Source organism: Musa acuminata, chromosome BXJ2-4 (assembly GCF_036884655.1).
Source record: "Musa acuminata AAA Group cultivar baxijiao chromosome BXJ2-4, Cavendish_Baxijiao_AAA, whole genome shotgun sequence".
NCBI lineage: Eukaryota > Viridiplantae > Streptophyta > Magnoliopsida > Zingiberales > Musaceae > Musa > Musa acuminata.
This window is the reverse complement of record NC_088341.1, coordinates 5,359,974-5,373,437: the sequence shown is the minus strand read 5'-3', so window position 1 is coordinate 5,373,437 and position 13,464 is coordinate 5,359,974. Positions and strand designations below refer to the sequence as shown.

Sequence of the window (13,464 nt, the reverse complement as noted above, 5' to 3'; positions counted from 1 at the left end):
TAGCTATATTTCCTCCACTTTCTTGTAATGGCCGATGTGTTTCATGTTTCTTACATTTTTTGACCTATAATTATATATATATAATATTATGATTTTGATTGAAATGAATCGATGATGGAAGAATTTTAAAATACATATAATAATAATAAAATAGAAAATTCCACCCAAATCTCTCCCCATCATTAAACCCTTCTATATAACTCTTCCTTTTTTGTTTAGACCACAGGGAGTCAAAGCAACTCAGTCGAGCCTTGGAAACATTCTCCTACACCCTCACACAGAAGGATGATATCCATAAACTTTTCATCCTACTAATTTCCATGAACAGGCAACAGAGAACCACAACTCTCCTTGATGTCTACACAACCATCACCACCTGCAGCACAGCATGTGAAGAGCTACGAGGATCACGCACACAATAGAGGACCTGAAACCAAATTGCCTAGTAACCTAAACCCCCCACCGCTTCAGCCGTAGAGAAGAGTTCTCCCCAGCCCTGCGTGGAGCAAAACTTTTGGATCCCCAGCAATTCAAACGCTGAGGAGATCAGGCGGTGGTGAGCTTTGTGCTGCTTGCTGCTGCTCCGCTTCCTTGATGGGCGTCTCGCGGTCTTCTCCCTGTTTCGGCGGATCCGTAAGAATCTGGACAACCTCCCTCATCGTGGGGCGTTCCACGCTCTGTTCCTGTACACACAGCGTGGCGACGTAGAAGACGTGCATGGCCTCGTCCGGGGGGGCCGTGGGAAGCCTGGGATCCAGAATCTTCAGCGCTCCCTCCTTGTTGGAGTCCGTCATCTTTCGAACCCATTGGACGATGTCGACGCCTTCACCGAACTCGCCCACAGGCTTCCTTCCGGTCACGAGTTCCAGAAGCACCACGCCGAAACTGTACACGTCGCTCTTCTCGTCCACCCTCAACGTGTATGCGTATTCTGCGGGACCAACAAAAAGGAGTCAATCGAAAGAACTATCTCCGGTAGTCCGACTGTCGATGGAATGCCACTTTAGCCCTCGTATAAGAGCAGGACAGGCGTTCTACACCCCGGACTTGATTCGTAACCTAATGATATGGAAAGGCACACTCACGTAATTAGACCCTGAGAAAACAGAGCACGCGACCACGAACCATTCATGGTTGGCCAAATGAACGCTTTCCATGCATGGATTCATTTTGACTTCCATAACTGGACCATCGATGGAATCCGATTGCGAGAAATTGATGATTAAGTTACCTGGAGCAATGTAGCCGTAGGAGCCGGCGATGGCCGACATGCACTCGGAGGCACCGGCGTCCTGCAGCAGGAACTTGGCGAGCCCGAAATCTGCGACGTGGGCTTCGAAGTTTGAATCGAGCAGGATGTTGTTGGACTTCACATCCCGGTGCAGGATCAGTGGCGAACAGTCGTGGTGAAGATAGCAGAGACCCTTGGCAGCCTCCACCGCAATCTTGTACCGGGTTTCCCAGAGTAAATGGCCGCCCTTCTTACCGTGAAGAACTTCCCCCAGGCTCCCGTTGGGCATGTACTCGTAGACCAGTAGATTGGTCTCGTGGTTGGAACAGAAACCCAGGAGTCTGACGATGTGGCGATGCCGGATCCTGCCGAGCGTCTGTATCTCGGCCGAGAACCCATGGTCGTGCGACGAGCCATGGCTCATAGCGGGGAGCCGCTTCACCGCCACCCGTTCACCGTTGGGCATGATGCCCTGGTACACGATACCCGCCCCGCCTTTACCGATGATGTTCTCCTCCTTGAGGCAATCCAAGACGTCGTCGCAGGTGAAGCCGAGACGCTGGAAAGCCGTGAGCTTCCACGCTCGGGCCTCGCTGGCCTTCTTTAGAGACCGCGCTTTCATGATGGCGGCCATCGCAAAGGCAACGGAACAGATGAGGAGACCAATGACCAACAACAGCTTAGAGGAGGCTGAAAGTGGCACCCTTGCATGAACAGAGCCGGCACCATGAATCATAGAGCTGCAGGGACCGAGGTACGGCCCACAGAGTTCGGGATTGCCAACGAACGAGCTCGCATTGAAGTAACTGAACTGGCCGACGCCGGGGACTAAGCCGGAGAAGTTATTGTAGGAGAAATCGACCGCCGTGAGGCTCTGCATCGTGGAGATGGACGGCGGAATGCTCCCTTCGAGCTGGTTTCTAGACAAGTTCAGGTAGTTCAGGATCCTCATGCCGGCAATCTCCGGTGGGATTTCGCCGGAGAGCTTGTTGCGGCTGAGGTCCACGAAAGTTAGAAGCTTGCACCGGCTAATCTCGGGTGCTATCGGACCGGAGAACTGGTTGCCGCTAAAATCCACCTTAGACAGCTGCTGAAGCCTTCCAATCTCGGGCGGGATGCCGCCGGAGAACTGGTTCTGGTTCAACAGGAGCTTCTGGAGGCCAGAGAAGTTACCGATAGACGGTGGCAACGGCCCAAAGAGCCGGTTGTTGGAGAGGTTAATCTGGCCGAGGTCCGGAGAGATGGCAGCCGCGCCGGTGTCTGGAAACACGCCGGCGAGTAGATTATCCTGGAGCTCCAGCTGGGAGAGCTTGGGCAAGCTGAAGAATCCATCAGGGATCGATCCGTTGAGGTAGTTCTCCCCCATTCGGATCCGGCTGACGGATTGACACTGGCCAAGTGTCTCCGGTATCGAGCCGAATAGAAAGTTACCGAGGGCGATGAGGGTTTGCAGCCTGTTGCCGAAACAGAGGTTCGGCGGCAGGGTCCCGGTGAGCTTGTTCGACGAGATGTCGAGAATCTGGAGCCGGCCACTCTGACCGAGCCGCCGGGGAATTCCGCCGGTGAAGTTATTCTCCCAGAGCTGGAGCACCTCCAGCGCTGGCAGGTCGCCGACGAACTCCGGTATAGATCCGTGGAGCTTGTTCCGGAACAAATTGAGCAGGGTTAGGTTCTGGAGATCGGCAAAGGAACCAGGGATCTCGCCAGTGAGCGCGTTGTTGGAGAGGTCCATTGACTTGAGGCTGCGGAGGCCACCGAGCTCTGGCGGTAATCTGCCTGAGAGGCCGTTCACTTGGAGGAAGAGCGTATCGAGGTTCTGGAGTTTGCCGAGCTCCGGCGGGATCTCGCCGGTGAGGCCGCAGTTGGCCATGTCGAGGCGAACGAGCTCCGAGAGGCCGCCGATCTCTGGCGGGATGCCGCCCTCGAAGCTGTTGAAGTAGCCGACGTAAAGCTGGCGAAGGCGGGTGAGGTTGCCGAGCTCCGGTGGGATGGGGCCACCGAGCTCGTTCCCGGAGACAGCGAGGTACTCGAGAAATTCCCAGCGGCCGAACTCCGGCGGGATGACACCAGAGAAGAAGTTGCCGCCAAGGTGGAGGTGAAGGAGGTTGGGGAGCTCGGAGACCTCCGGCGGTAGGGTGCCGGCGAGGTTGTTGTTGTAGAGGTCGAGGACGAGGAGGTTCTTGAGCCGGGAAAAAGCTGAGGGGAAGGAGCCATTGAAAAGGTTGTTGGAGAGGTTGAGGTGGCGGAGGTTGGAGAGGTGAGATAACTCCGCAGGGAGGGGACCGGATAGGGAATTGGAGGCGGTGGAGAGGTTGACGAGGTGGTGGAGGCGGCCGACGGCCGGGGACAGAGTGCCGGAGAGGTTGAGACCGGTGAGGTCCAGGGAGAGGACGAAGACTCGGATGGGGTCGCAGGCAACGCCAGGCCAGGAGCAATGGCCGTCGGCAGAGTTCCAGGCATAGAGGGCCCCGGAGGGGTCATGGATGGCGGCTTTGAGGGCGAGAAGGGCGTCGGCCTCCGGCACGTCCTCCGACGCTGCCGCAGCCCATGGCCCTAGGGCGAGGAGGAAGAGGAAGAGGAAGAGGTGGCGGCGGCGGCGGTGGAGCGACGCCATTGCCTCGTCTGTCTTGCACTCCTATTCTTGATCTTATCTAATGGTATTATCGAGCTCTTGAGACCGAGCTTCGGAGTGGAACCGAGGAGTGTCGGCTGGACGCCGTGGGTTTTATGGAGACGCAACTTAATTCTTTTTGTGAATTCATGGAGGTTTTGTGGGTTATGGAATCGAGAAGGGCTTTGTTCTATTCTTTGTTTTTAATATAGTGTTGGTAACAGGAAGAGGAGTTGGAAATTTGGTCTGAACTCGGGGAGGAGGACAGACGAAGAAGAGACGTGTTGCTCTTGTTATGTGTAATCATTCAAATAATGCTGAGGGAGGCAACTATGAGTGTACCAGAAGAGCCAGGGAGTCGGGCACTGGCCGGTGACGGTGGCGGAAACCAGAGCCACGGAACAAGCGAGATGATCCTTGTGCTTCACACCCACCTGGTTCTGCATGCAGGAGAGCAGGCATCTGGATGAGATCCGTAGGAGTGTCTGAAAATGACGTGGGGGGGGGGGGAGGGTGGCTTTGGGTGAGGAGGAATTTTGCCGTGTGGATATTAGTACCGATGATTTGATGGAACCATGACCAGTAGAACAATGGCTCCACAAGCTTGGATGCAAGTAATGCCCATTCCTAGAAGGACAAACAAATTGAAGCCAATGTCGAAGAAGCTATTGGCATCTAACATCGAACTTAGGAGTCATCTGATCCTGGAAATCAAAACGACACCTGATCTTGGCGTCGCGAATCTTTGATGCATTGCGAGCACAAAACACCGCATGCGCTGAATCTAAATAGCATGTTTGAGTAAGCAATAGATTTTGGTGAAGCCAAGGAATGCGAAGCAGCCCACCGTCGTCCGCATCCGACTCCAAACCATGGATTCCTCCACAAAGTGCGTATATATATGTATCTACAGGCAGCCGACGCTGTTCCTCGAGAAAACAGAACAGTAGAAGGCCACCATTTCTCCTTTCCCCTGACGAGTAAACGCCATAAGAAGATCAGTCAACCGATGACTACTCGTCACATAACTTAAATCGACATATCAGTCGATAAGAAATACTCCACAATCGTAATTCTACTTTATTTAAATATGATGGAAGGATTGTTCGAAGTGGAATGTTAGTACATTCATCGACAGCTATAGTGATATCTTCAACGATCGTAATCCGATTACTAAAAAGGTTTGGACTCGAATCGAGTCAATCTATGCCGAACCGGAATTTACGATCAGCCGTGGTTTTTGTCTGTATATTTTCTTCAAGTCCGCAGTGGTACGGCCCGACCCATTGTGAGGCCCGCATAAGGCACATCTACTTAAGAAAGCTGGAAGACGTATCATCCGTTGGATCCAAATCCAACGGCAAAGAAGATTGCAATTTAGGGTTCAAATCTAGCGAGATCATTATATATCCATCATCCGCCGCCCGCTTCGTCGTCGCTCCCGCAACTCTCGGTGAGTCTGCTGCACCCATGTCGTGGTCCATCTTGATGTTCCTCTCTAGGCTTATTGCAATCTAATCTTTAATCGCTATCTAGTTCGCCGTGTAATCTTTTCTGCTGCGTGCTAGATCTGTTTGCTTCGTTCTTGGTGGCGATTCCATCACATTTTCTTTTGTATTTGTTTTCGGCCGGGGGGCTGACGTCGTTTTCTTTGGTCTCTTGAAGGTTTGAAGGAGGGAAGAGGCTCTCGACTAAAGAATGAGGTGCTACAGGAATATCTTATGCACGATGGTCACTCTTCCTTGTTCTTTTAGGATCGATATCTTGTTTCATGATCCACTAGCTGTTTGTTAGGGTTTTTTTTACTACTAGTAGTAGTAGCGCAAATGAATCATTCATGACTCGTTGTTTGTACAGAGCAGAACGCCAAAGTATCTTCTTTTCTATTATTGCCCCTTTTTCCCCCTCTTTTGGGCGATCATCAAGATCTGGCAACAAATTCGAATAGATTTCTGGACAATGTTGTCGTTGACTTGGTTATTCGTGTTTTACTCTATTAGCACTTACTAGAGATATACACGCTGTTGCTCTTTGATGTTCATGGTGTTTTTCCGTGCATGAAAGAGAAATTATATGTTGTAAATAGCTCACCAACATGGTCATGCTGGCAATATTCAACAGTCCTCGCTATGATTGTTTGCAAACTAAGTAGTATGGTTGTTAGCCATTGTAACCATTGAGCTTCACATTACTACTATAATGTTCCTTTTTAATATATAACTTGTATGAGGAATTTGGTTGTGCTTTTATTTGTCATTGACGAGATCTCTTATAACATTGCCAATGTCGATCATAAGCCCAGATGAAATTGCATTAGGTCACTGACAATCAGTGTAAAACTATATTAGATCTCATGAACATGGGTATTAATGACCAAAAGATTCATGTAATTAATCCCAAATAGTTGGGATTTACAACTATGTTGTTGTTGATTGGCTCCTCCATAGCGCAAAACCCTAAGATGGTACTTCTCATGGCCGGGTTGGTACAATTTTTTTTACAAATCTAATTTTGCTTTTCGCACCAAGTGATCTTCTGTGTTCTTGTTTGCTTCTATTTATGCTGCAACTATAATAATCATGTGGGTTTACTCTTTACATTATTTGAAATATCTTCATTTGAAGCACTGGTTTTCTATTACCATTTTCATTATGATTTAATTAATTCACAGTAATTTTAGGGAAGCTTTATTTCTTTTGAATGTATGTATCATGTTTAACTTACTATTTTGAATTCATCATTATTATTACAGCAAGTTACAGAGTGATGTCCTGAGGGAAGCAATCTCCCAAGTTGCTGGTGATTCTAGGGAGAAGAAACGTAAATTCACTGAAACAGTGGAGTTGCAAATTGGGCTGAAAAATTATGATCCCCAAAAGGACAAGAGATTCAGTGGATCTGTGAAGCTACCCCATATTCCTCGCCCTAAAATGAAGGTTTGCATGCTTGGAGATGCTCAACATGTGGAGGAGGTAAAGCATATTGGAAGTTTATATTTCTCATGTAGATTTATTTGGTAAAAGAATTATTAAAGGGTCCCATATTATGAATTGTTCTGATCCATCTGAGAAGGATTGCTTGTACTATTCTCATCATCATTTACTTGCTCCTAGCACTTTATTTAACTATTTATACTGTACTGTATAATCATTTAAGTGACTTTCGATTCATTATATATCCAAATGCTCTAAGAGCAAGTTTTATTATTTTTAATGCATTCTGTAATATAATGGCAGTTAGTGTTACCTAGGTTATAGTATCTATCCTCATGAACAATGTCCAATACTTGTGCATCATATGCATACATGTAAATCTATACTTGTCGCCCTCTTTGATTGTGGTATTAAAGCTATGGTTCTTACAACCTATCTGTTGATGAAACTAATAGAACATTTTGCTTTATCTGGTATTCTTCACATTATTTCAATATTGAACCAGAAATAAATGTAGTAAAAATATTTTCTGTGAACTTCTATAACTCCATATTATCTTCTTGTAGAATCATATTAGGATGCTTGTCTGATTCTGATTCTCATGTTTTCATGCATCTGTTTGCAGTGTGTTGTATTAATTCTTGCTGTTGTCACCTTTAGGCAGAGAAGATAGGACTTGACTACATGGATGTGGAAGGCTTAAAAAAGATGAACAAAAACAAAAAGTTGGTTAAAAAACTTGCAAAGAAGTACCATGCTTTTCTTGCGTCAGAGGCTATTATCAAACAGATCCCTCGTCTCCTTGGCCCTGGTCTTAACAAGGCAGGCAAGAACTAAAGCACTAACTTTTATTTTCTTTGTAATTTGGAAATATCATGTTGCAGTTATAGCTTTCAAATTTTTAGTTTTTCCTGTGGATTTTTGCATTTTAATTTTGTGAGAAAAGGAATAATAGTGTTGCATCAGAATACTGACAACATGACTTTAGGTCAATAGCAATCTCAAGAAGTTACTGGCTATGTTATAAAGCCATCTAAACATAAGAATTTAAAAAATCATAACAGAGAGTAATTATTGGATTGTTTTGATCTGATATGATGTATGCAGAAGAACAGAACCTTTAAGCTTAGCTCATATATTGTAAAGTTAGATGAGAGTGTAGAAGGTTATGTTTGCAATTGCTTAACTTGCTTGAACTCTAAAATAGTTTTAAGGCCCTTTGGAAAATACCTAGCAAAAATCCCTGCGAAAATCAGACTGAAAATTGCAGAAAAATGTAACTGTCCAATGTCTTTTTCAATGCTTATTAACTTGTATAGTTTCAGACATTTTAGGTTGTTATAGAGTCATTTCCTTTTTAGAAAGCCATAGGATTGCAATGGATTTCTGATCCAATTTAATGAATAGCTGATGAGAATATAGGCAAAGATAACCATCAATTTCAAATTAATGGAAAAGAAGTTGATCCACATGGATTTCAAGATTAAATTGAATTTCTTAACTGCCGGATAGTCACTGTTTTTGCCACTGCTTTTTATCCATTTTACTTGCCAAGGTAAACTTCAATGTTAGCTCGAAATGGTAATCTGGCAGCATTTTTGAAGAACCTTGTAATGTTTTCATATGTGTTTCTTTTTCTTGGTTTTGTTGTATTAAGATCTTTGTAATCTGTTGATTGATCTAGTTATATATATCCTACTGTGGGGAGTCTGTTCTTTGATAGTTTGTTGCTCTCTGATAACAGTTTTGACTTTGATATGTTATGCAGGGAAGTTTCCTACATTGGTTACTCACCAGGAATCTTTGGAGTCTAAGGTTAACGAGACAAAAGCAATGGTAAAATTTCAACTTAAGAAAGTTCTTTGCATGGGAGTTGCTGTGGGCAACTGTGCGATGGAGGAGAAGCAGATCTTTCAGAATGTGCAGCTCAGCGTGAATTTCCTTGTGTCTTTGTTGAAGAAGAACTGGCAAAATGTGGGTAAAATTGTCATTGTCAATTGGATTATTTTCATGTTAGTTGCTATGGAACTAATTAAATCATTGTGTCATTTCCTTGTAAATAAATAGGCTTGATTTTTTTGTTCGGGTAATATCATTTGATGCTAATAGGAACTAATCCACGGATTTTCGTGTAGAAAGTGATGTCATACTCATCAAGATCAATTAGGGAATATAGGTATTTAATAGCTGGTTATCTATCTTGATGATATATATATATATATATATATATATATATATATATATATATATATATATATATATATATATATTTGTCTTTTGCTTATTAAATAAGGTTGGTATTTCCTATATGTTCGATTACAATATATATATATATATATATATATATATTTGTCTTTTGCTTATTAAATAAGGTTGGTATTCCTATATGTTCGATTACAATAAGTATTCCTCTGCTAGAAAGGACTCACAATATGGAATATCTTTTTTGACCATAGTTGTAACATGGAATATCTTTTTGTAGATTCAAGTGTTCTATCAATGAATAATTATTACTACTTGTCAGCCATGGGATCTCGAAGTTCACAATGGCTCTTATTACTAAAGATTTTTGTTGTGCAATCGATCGATAGTCACCATCTCATGTTAAAACAGAGAATATTTAGTCTTACATGCTGCAGTACTGACTGCAATGTTCTTACAGGTCAGGTGCTTGTACCTGAAGAGCACCATGGGAAAGCCGTATCGAGTGTTCTAAGCAGCTCCTCGGCTGGTGACGGATGAAATAGATTGTTGCTGTCGCATTCCCTTTTCTTTTGTTTATCAAGCAGTATGGAAGGACTGAGGGTATTAAGCACTTTCGAAGATCCTATTTCGTCATTTTAATCAAAATTTTGTTATTTGAGCACTGTGGACGGAGGGTGTCAACACCTGCAAATTAGTTGGTTTCTGTTATGGAAGAGACGGTTCACCAAATGCATGGATTTGTATGGAATTTTGTGTCCCACTAATTTTCTTTGCCATGCTGATTAACTATCTTGAGTTGTGAGTGATGTGATAATCACGTTATGCATTTGAATCCTTAGCTACGCAGTGTACATACAGTTTCCAAATTTTTTGTTTTCAAAATCTAAATCCCTATATTACCCAGATTTGAGGGCAAATTTCTTTTAAAAATAATTTGAAGTTTTTTTTAAAGAAAAAATATTTTTTTGTCATTGTCATTGTCAAAAAAATCCCTATATCACCCAGATTTGACATTTAAAGGAATAAAAAATATTTTAAAACTACATATAACATATTTTAATTTAATAATATATTTAAAGGAATTGAAGAAAAATATTTATTTTTTAATAAAGGTAAGGGAATCGAACTCTTTGGTGAACCAATGTTGATTAGTTATTTTCTCATTAGCAAGTAAGAAAATAAAAAATATGTCTAATTTGGATATTTGATTATACCGATAGTTGTATTCATCTTGTTATCTTTAGTCTCTTTCCTCATCTCTCGTTGCCTCGATAGTTGTCGCCTTTGCCTCATTCTTTGTCCCGCACCTCGTGACAATGGTGGAGTAGAGGATTTTGAAGAGGGAAGAGGATGGTTGATGGAGAAGGGTTCTTCTCAGTACTAAGAAAAGTAGTGGTTTAGGGACTCCATCGGCTAAGGTGAGGGCAAAGAGTGACAGGGCTGCTCCTACTGAGGTGCTACTACCAGCTCGATGGCGAGTTGATTGTATCGAGATCCAATACCTAGCTCCATTAATAACAACACTAGATCCTAAGGAGGCAAAAGAGAAGTTGGGGTGCAGGTTGTGGGTGAAAGGATCAGCTCTCGTAAGCATCCCTTCCTCATCCCTCACCTTGATATCGTCGAGCAATAGTGGAGCCTCGTGATGGGGCGAACGCAACAACTGAGACAGGATAAAGATTTGAGGTAATTATGTTTTTTAGAAAAATAAGAGACACTTTACCAGAATAATAAGACTGTGATGCTCTTAAGTAATTTCAGCTAATGTAGTCAAAACACAGGAGGGCAGTTGCCCCCATGGTTAATACCATATATGGGAGACCAAGAAAGCCAACAGCCAACAGCACTAGATCATGAATGAAATCGGTTATTGCTGGAGGAATGAAAATTTCACACATCAAAAGGCAGTCGTCATTTTCCAGATTTATGCATAAACCACATAGACCATACGATCCTTCTAGCTTTACTTTGACTTCTTTCCTTGCTTTTTCTTCACGACTTCATCAATGTACATTATACCCTTGCCCTTGTAAACTTCGGGAGGTTTGCAGCCACGGACGGCACCTGCAAACTGGTGTACTCGCGCTTTGTTTATCCCGGTACAACAAATTATGTTGGGTTTGAAGCAGAAAACTCGAACAGCAGGAGGAACAGCGAATTCCACCTCATGGCTGTAACCCAGCTTCAGAAACAGTTGTCGACCTTCTGCTTCAGTTCTTGCTTTAAACCCCACACCGACAATCTTAAGAAACCGAAAATTTTTTGCCTCCATTGACAGATTGGAGGATCACCTGCTAACATAGTAGATACCAGTCAGTTAAAAACAAAGTATCCATTTAAATTTAAAAAAAAAGAGCGACTCATCCAAATAAATCTAACATCATATTTAAGAAAAGAAAAGCTAACCTGACAATTCAAATTTGCTGTATGATTTCAAAGTTGTACAAATGGGTTTATAGTCCTAAAAAAAGGGAAGAGACGAAAAACAACTCATGTTCAGTGCTCATGCACCAAAAGGACTTCTGTTGACCGGAGGCAAACTTTTCAAAAGGAGATAGATATACACAGCTGGACCGGTGACTACTGCGCTCCAAAGGAAGAGGAAATAGAAAATCTATAATACAAAAAAGGAAGAACCTATTTCCACGACTTCTAGAATCAAATATATGGGGTTTCAAGAGCAATATGAAGACTATGAGCCCATAAAATTTGCTGTTTTGCATACCATCATATGATGAGAGAGAACAAAAAAGATCACCTGATCGCCAAGGAGGCAAATGCTTCAACCTTCCCATCTATATATCTGACCTCAAGTTTATTGAAGCTGATTGGACTAAATGTTCAACAAAAAGAGAAGGTGGTTGAAGTTTTTCTTTTTAACGGATGGTGGCTGAAGTAAATAGGGTACAAATGAGCCAACTCACCCATTCAAATTCATGATGTGATTAGGAAAAAAAGGAAAGATTGAGTTTACAAGAAGCATTCATGGGTGCTGTAACACAATCACAAGAAGTACAAATTTTCAAGCTCAGGGACTTCCCTACAATTCATACTTCATCTAGCAGCAAATGTTCTTGATCAGTAAAGTCATTTTGTGTACCATATATCATTGAACATATCAGGCACAAATCAGCTTCTTTTAGACTGCTCATTTGTATTAACATATAATAACTCATAATTACAAGAACCATAATGTTACTGATGTCTTCATCAAGAAACTACTAAAAAAATATCTCATTTTTCCAACTGAAATCTTTATTACTCGCACCATAGGCAGAAAGATCGATCTCAGACTTCTAAAATTCTTCTAAAAGTTAGCAACCACAAAAAAATTGATATGGCAATCATCATGCTGAAAACACTTACCATGTGACAAAATCTACATATTGTGCGATCAACATGATCTGAAGCTGAATTTGATAACAACCTAAAAGATCCAGTCCAAAACCTAATATGCACATGCTGGTTCCATTTCTGATAACCTGTCCAAAAAATACCAGAATGATGTAGGATCCACCAAGCATTACATGTACTTCAAGTCTGCAAATTTGAGCTGCCCAAATATTAAGGTTTCAATCACTTCACTACCAGGAAGTGGATATTACAACATCTATTCCAATTTCCACCTTGGTTTTAACCTAAACATTTGAATCCGTAAAATCTAGCTAGGAACTTCGGTAAAATTAACATTTTGATCAGTTTGATCAATTGAAACTGTGAAAGAAGAGCATGCGTCTTCCATCATAATAAGCATATGCGATTACACAGTCGCGTGCGGCGGGCAAAAATGACTTATTTTATCTCGAGAATTACTTCGAACAATTGACGTGCAAGGCTTCTCGACTAAAATCAGTGACCAAAACTCGAACATCAGAATCAAAAGAAACAGAACCTGAAGCAGAACAGCCTCAGAGAATCTAATACTCTTGGAAAGGGACACCGTCAGTCGCTGCTTGCGAATTAAGGGCTCGGTTATTAGTTTGCTAATTACAGAGAGTAATCCTGCAGGAATAAAAGGCAAGAGTCAGTTACCTTCGAAAAGGCACCAAAGGGAGAGATGGAAGAGCGATGTACGCCGTCGCCGACGATGGAAGAGAGAGGACACAGACCGCCGCCCTAGTTACCGCCCCTGCGTGGCCGCGGTTCTCAGGCTACGATTTGGAGAAGCGAAGGTCAACAACAGGAAATCAAATATATATATATATATATATATATATATATATATATATATATATATATATATATATATATATATATATATATATATATATATATACGTTTTCTGTTATACTAAAAACAATAAAATAATAAATTCATAATAAAAAGGCCCTACGAGATTAAATGATCATCAAAGGGTTGCAGTTATTGCTTTTTTTATGTGATATTTTATTTTCTCCATTTTAATATACGCAGTTAGGCATTCTACGCACTAATTATTTTTTGCCTCTTTTCTTTTGGTTTTCCGCCTTCATATTATTAGTCAA

The 13,464-nt window shown here is 42.5% G+C and overlaps 3 protein-coding genes across 7 annotated transcripts; 1 reads left to right on the top strand and 2 right to left on the bottom strand.

The window, feature by feature from the left end:
- Positions 1-291: 291 nt before the first annotated feature.
- Positions 292-3,976, bottom strand: LOC135609656 (leucine-rich repeat receptor-like serine/threonine-protein kinase BAM1). Its single transcript, XM_065103140.1, has 2 exons — positions 1,232-3,976; positions 292-931 (listed from the first exon to the last, which is right to left on the bottom strand). The coding sequence occupies exons 1-2, from the start codon at positions 3,843-3,845 to the stop codon at positions 531-533; spliced, it is 3,015 nt and encodes a 1,004-aa protein (XP_064959212.1). The 5' UTR covers positions 3,846-3,976; the 3' UTR covers positions 292-530.
- Positions 3,977-5,192: 1,216 nt separating this feature from the next.
- On the top strand, positions 5,193-9,740 carry LOC103980850 (large ribosomal subunit protein uL1). Of its 2 annotated transcripts, none has more exons than XM_065103138.1 (6): positions 5,193-5,295; positions 5,508-5,545; positions 6,595-6,814; positions 7,436-7,601; positions 8,544-8,749; positions 9,438-9,740. In XM_065103138.1, exons 2-6 carry the CDS (start codon positions 5,541-5,543, stop codon positions 9,489-9,491), a joined length of 651 nt encoding a protein of 216 aa, XP_064959210.1. In that variant the 5' UTR covers positions 5,193-5,295; positions 5,508-5,540; the 3' UTR covers positions 9,492-9,740. The 2 variants fall into 2 exon arrangements, with proteins under 2 accessions (XP_064959210.1, XP_064959211.1); XM_065103139.1 differs by lacking the exon at positions 5,193-5,295 and adding an exon at positions 5,362-5,386.
- A 965-nt stretch (positions 9,741-10,705) lies between these two features.
- On the bottom strand, positions 10,706-13,152 carry LOC135582350 (large ribosomal subunit protein uL6m-like). Of its 4 annotated transcripts, none has more exons than XM_065101995.1 (3): positions 13,013-13,152; positions 12,347-12,462; positions 10,706-11,274 (listed from the first exon to the last, which is right to left on the bottom strand). In XM_065101995.1, exon 3 carries the CDS (start codon positions 11,250-11,252, stop codon positions 10,944-10,946), a length of 309 nt encoding a protein of 102 aa, XP_064958067.1. In that variant the 5' UTR covers positions 11,253-11,274; positions 12,347-12,462; positions 13,013-13,152; the 3' UTR covers positions 10,706-10,943. The 4 variants fall into 4 exon arrangements, with proteins under 4 accessions (XP_064958067.1, XP_064958066.1, XP_064958070.1 ...); XM_065101994.1 differs by having other exon boundaries at positions 10,706-11,271; XM_065101998.1 differs by lacking the exon at positions 12,347-12,462.
- Positions 13,153-13,464: the final 312 nt, after the last annotated feature.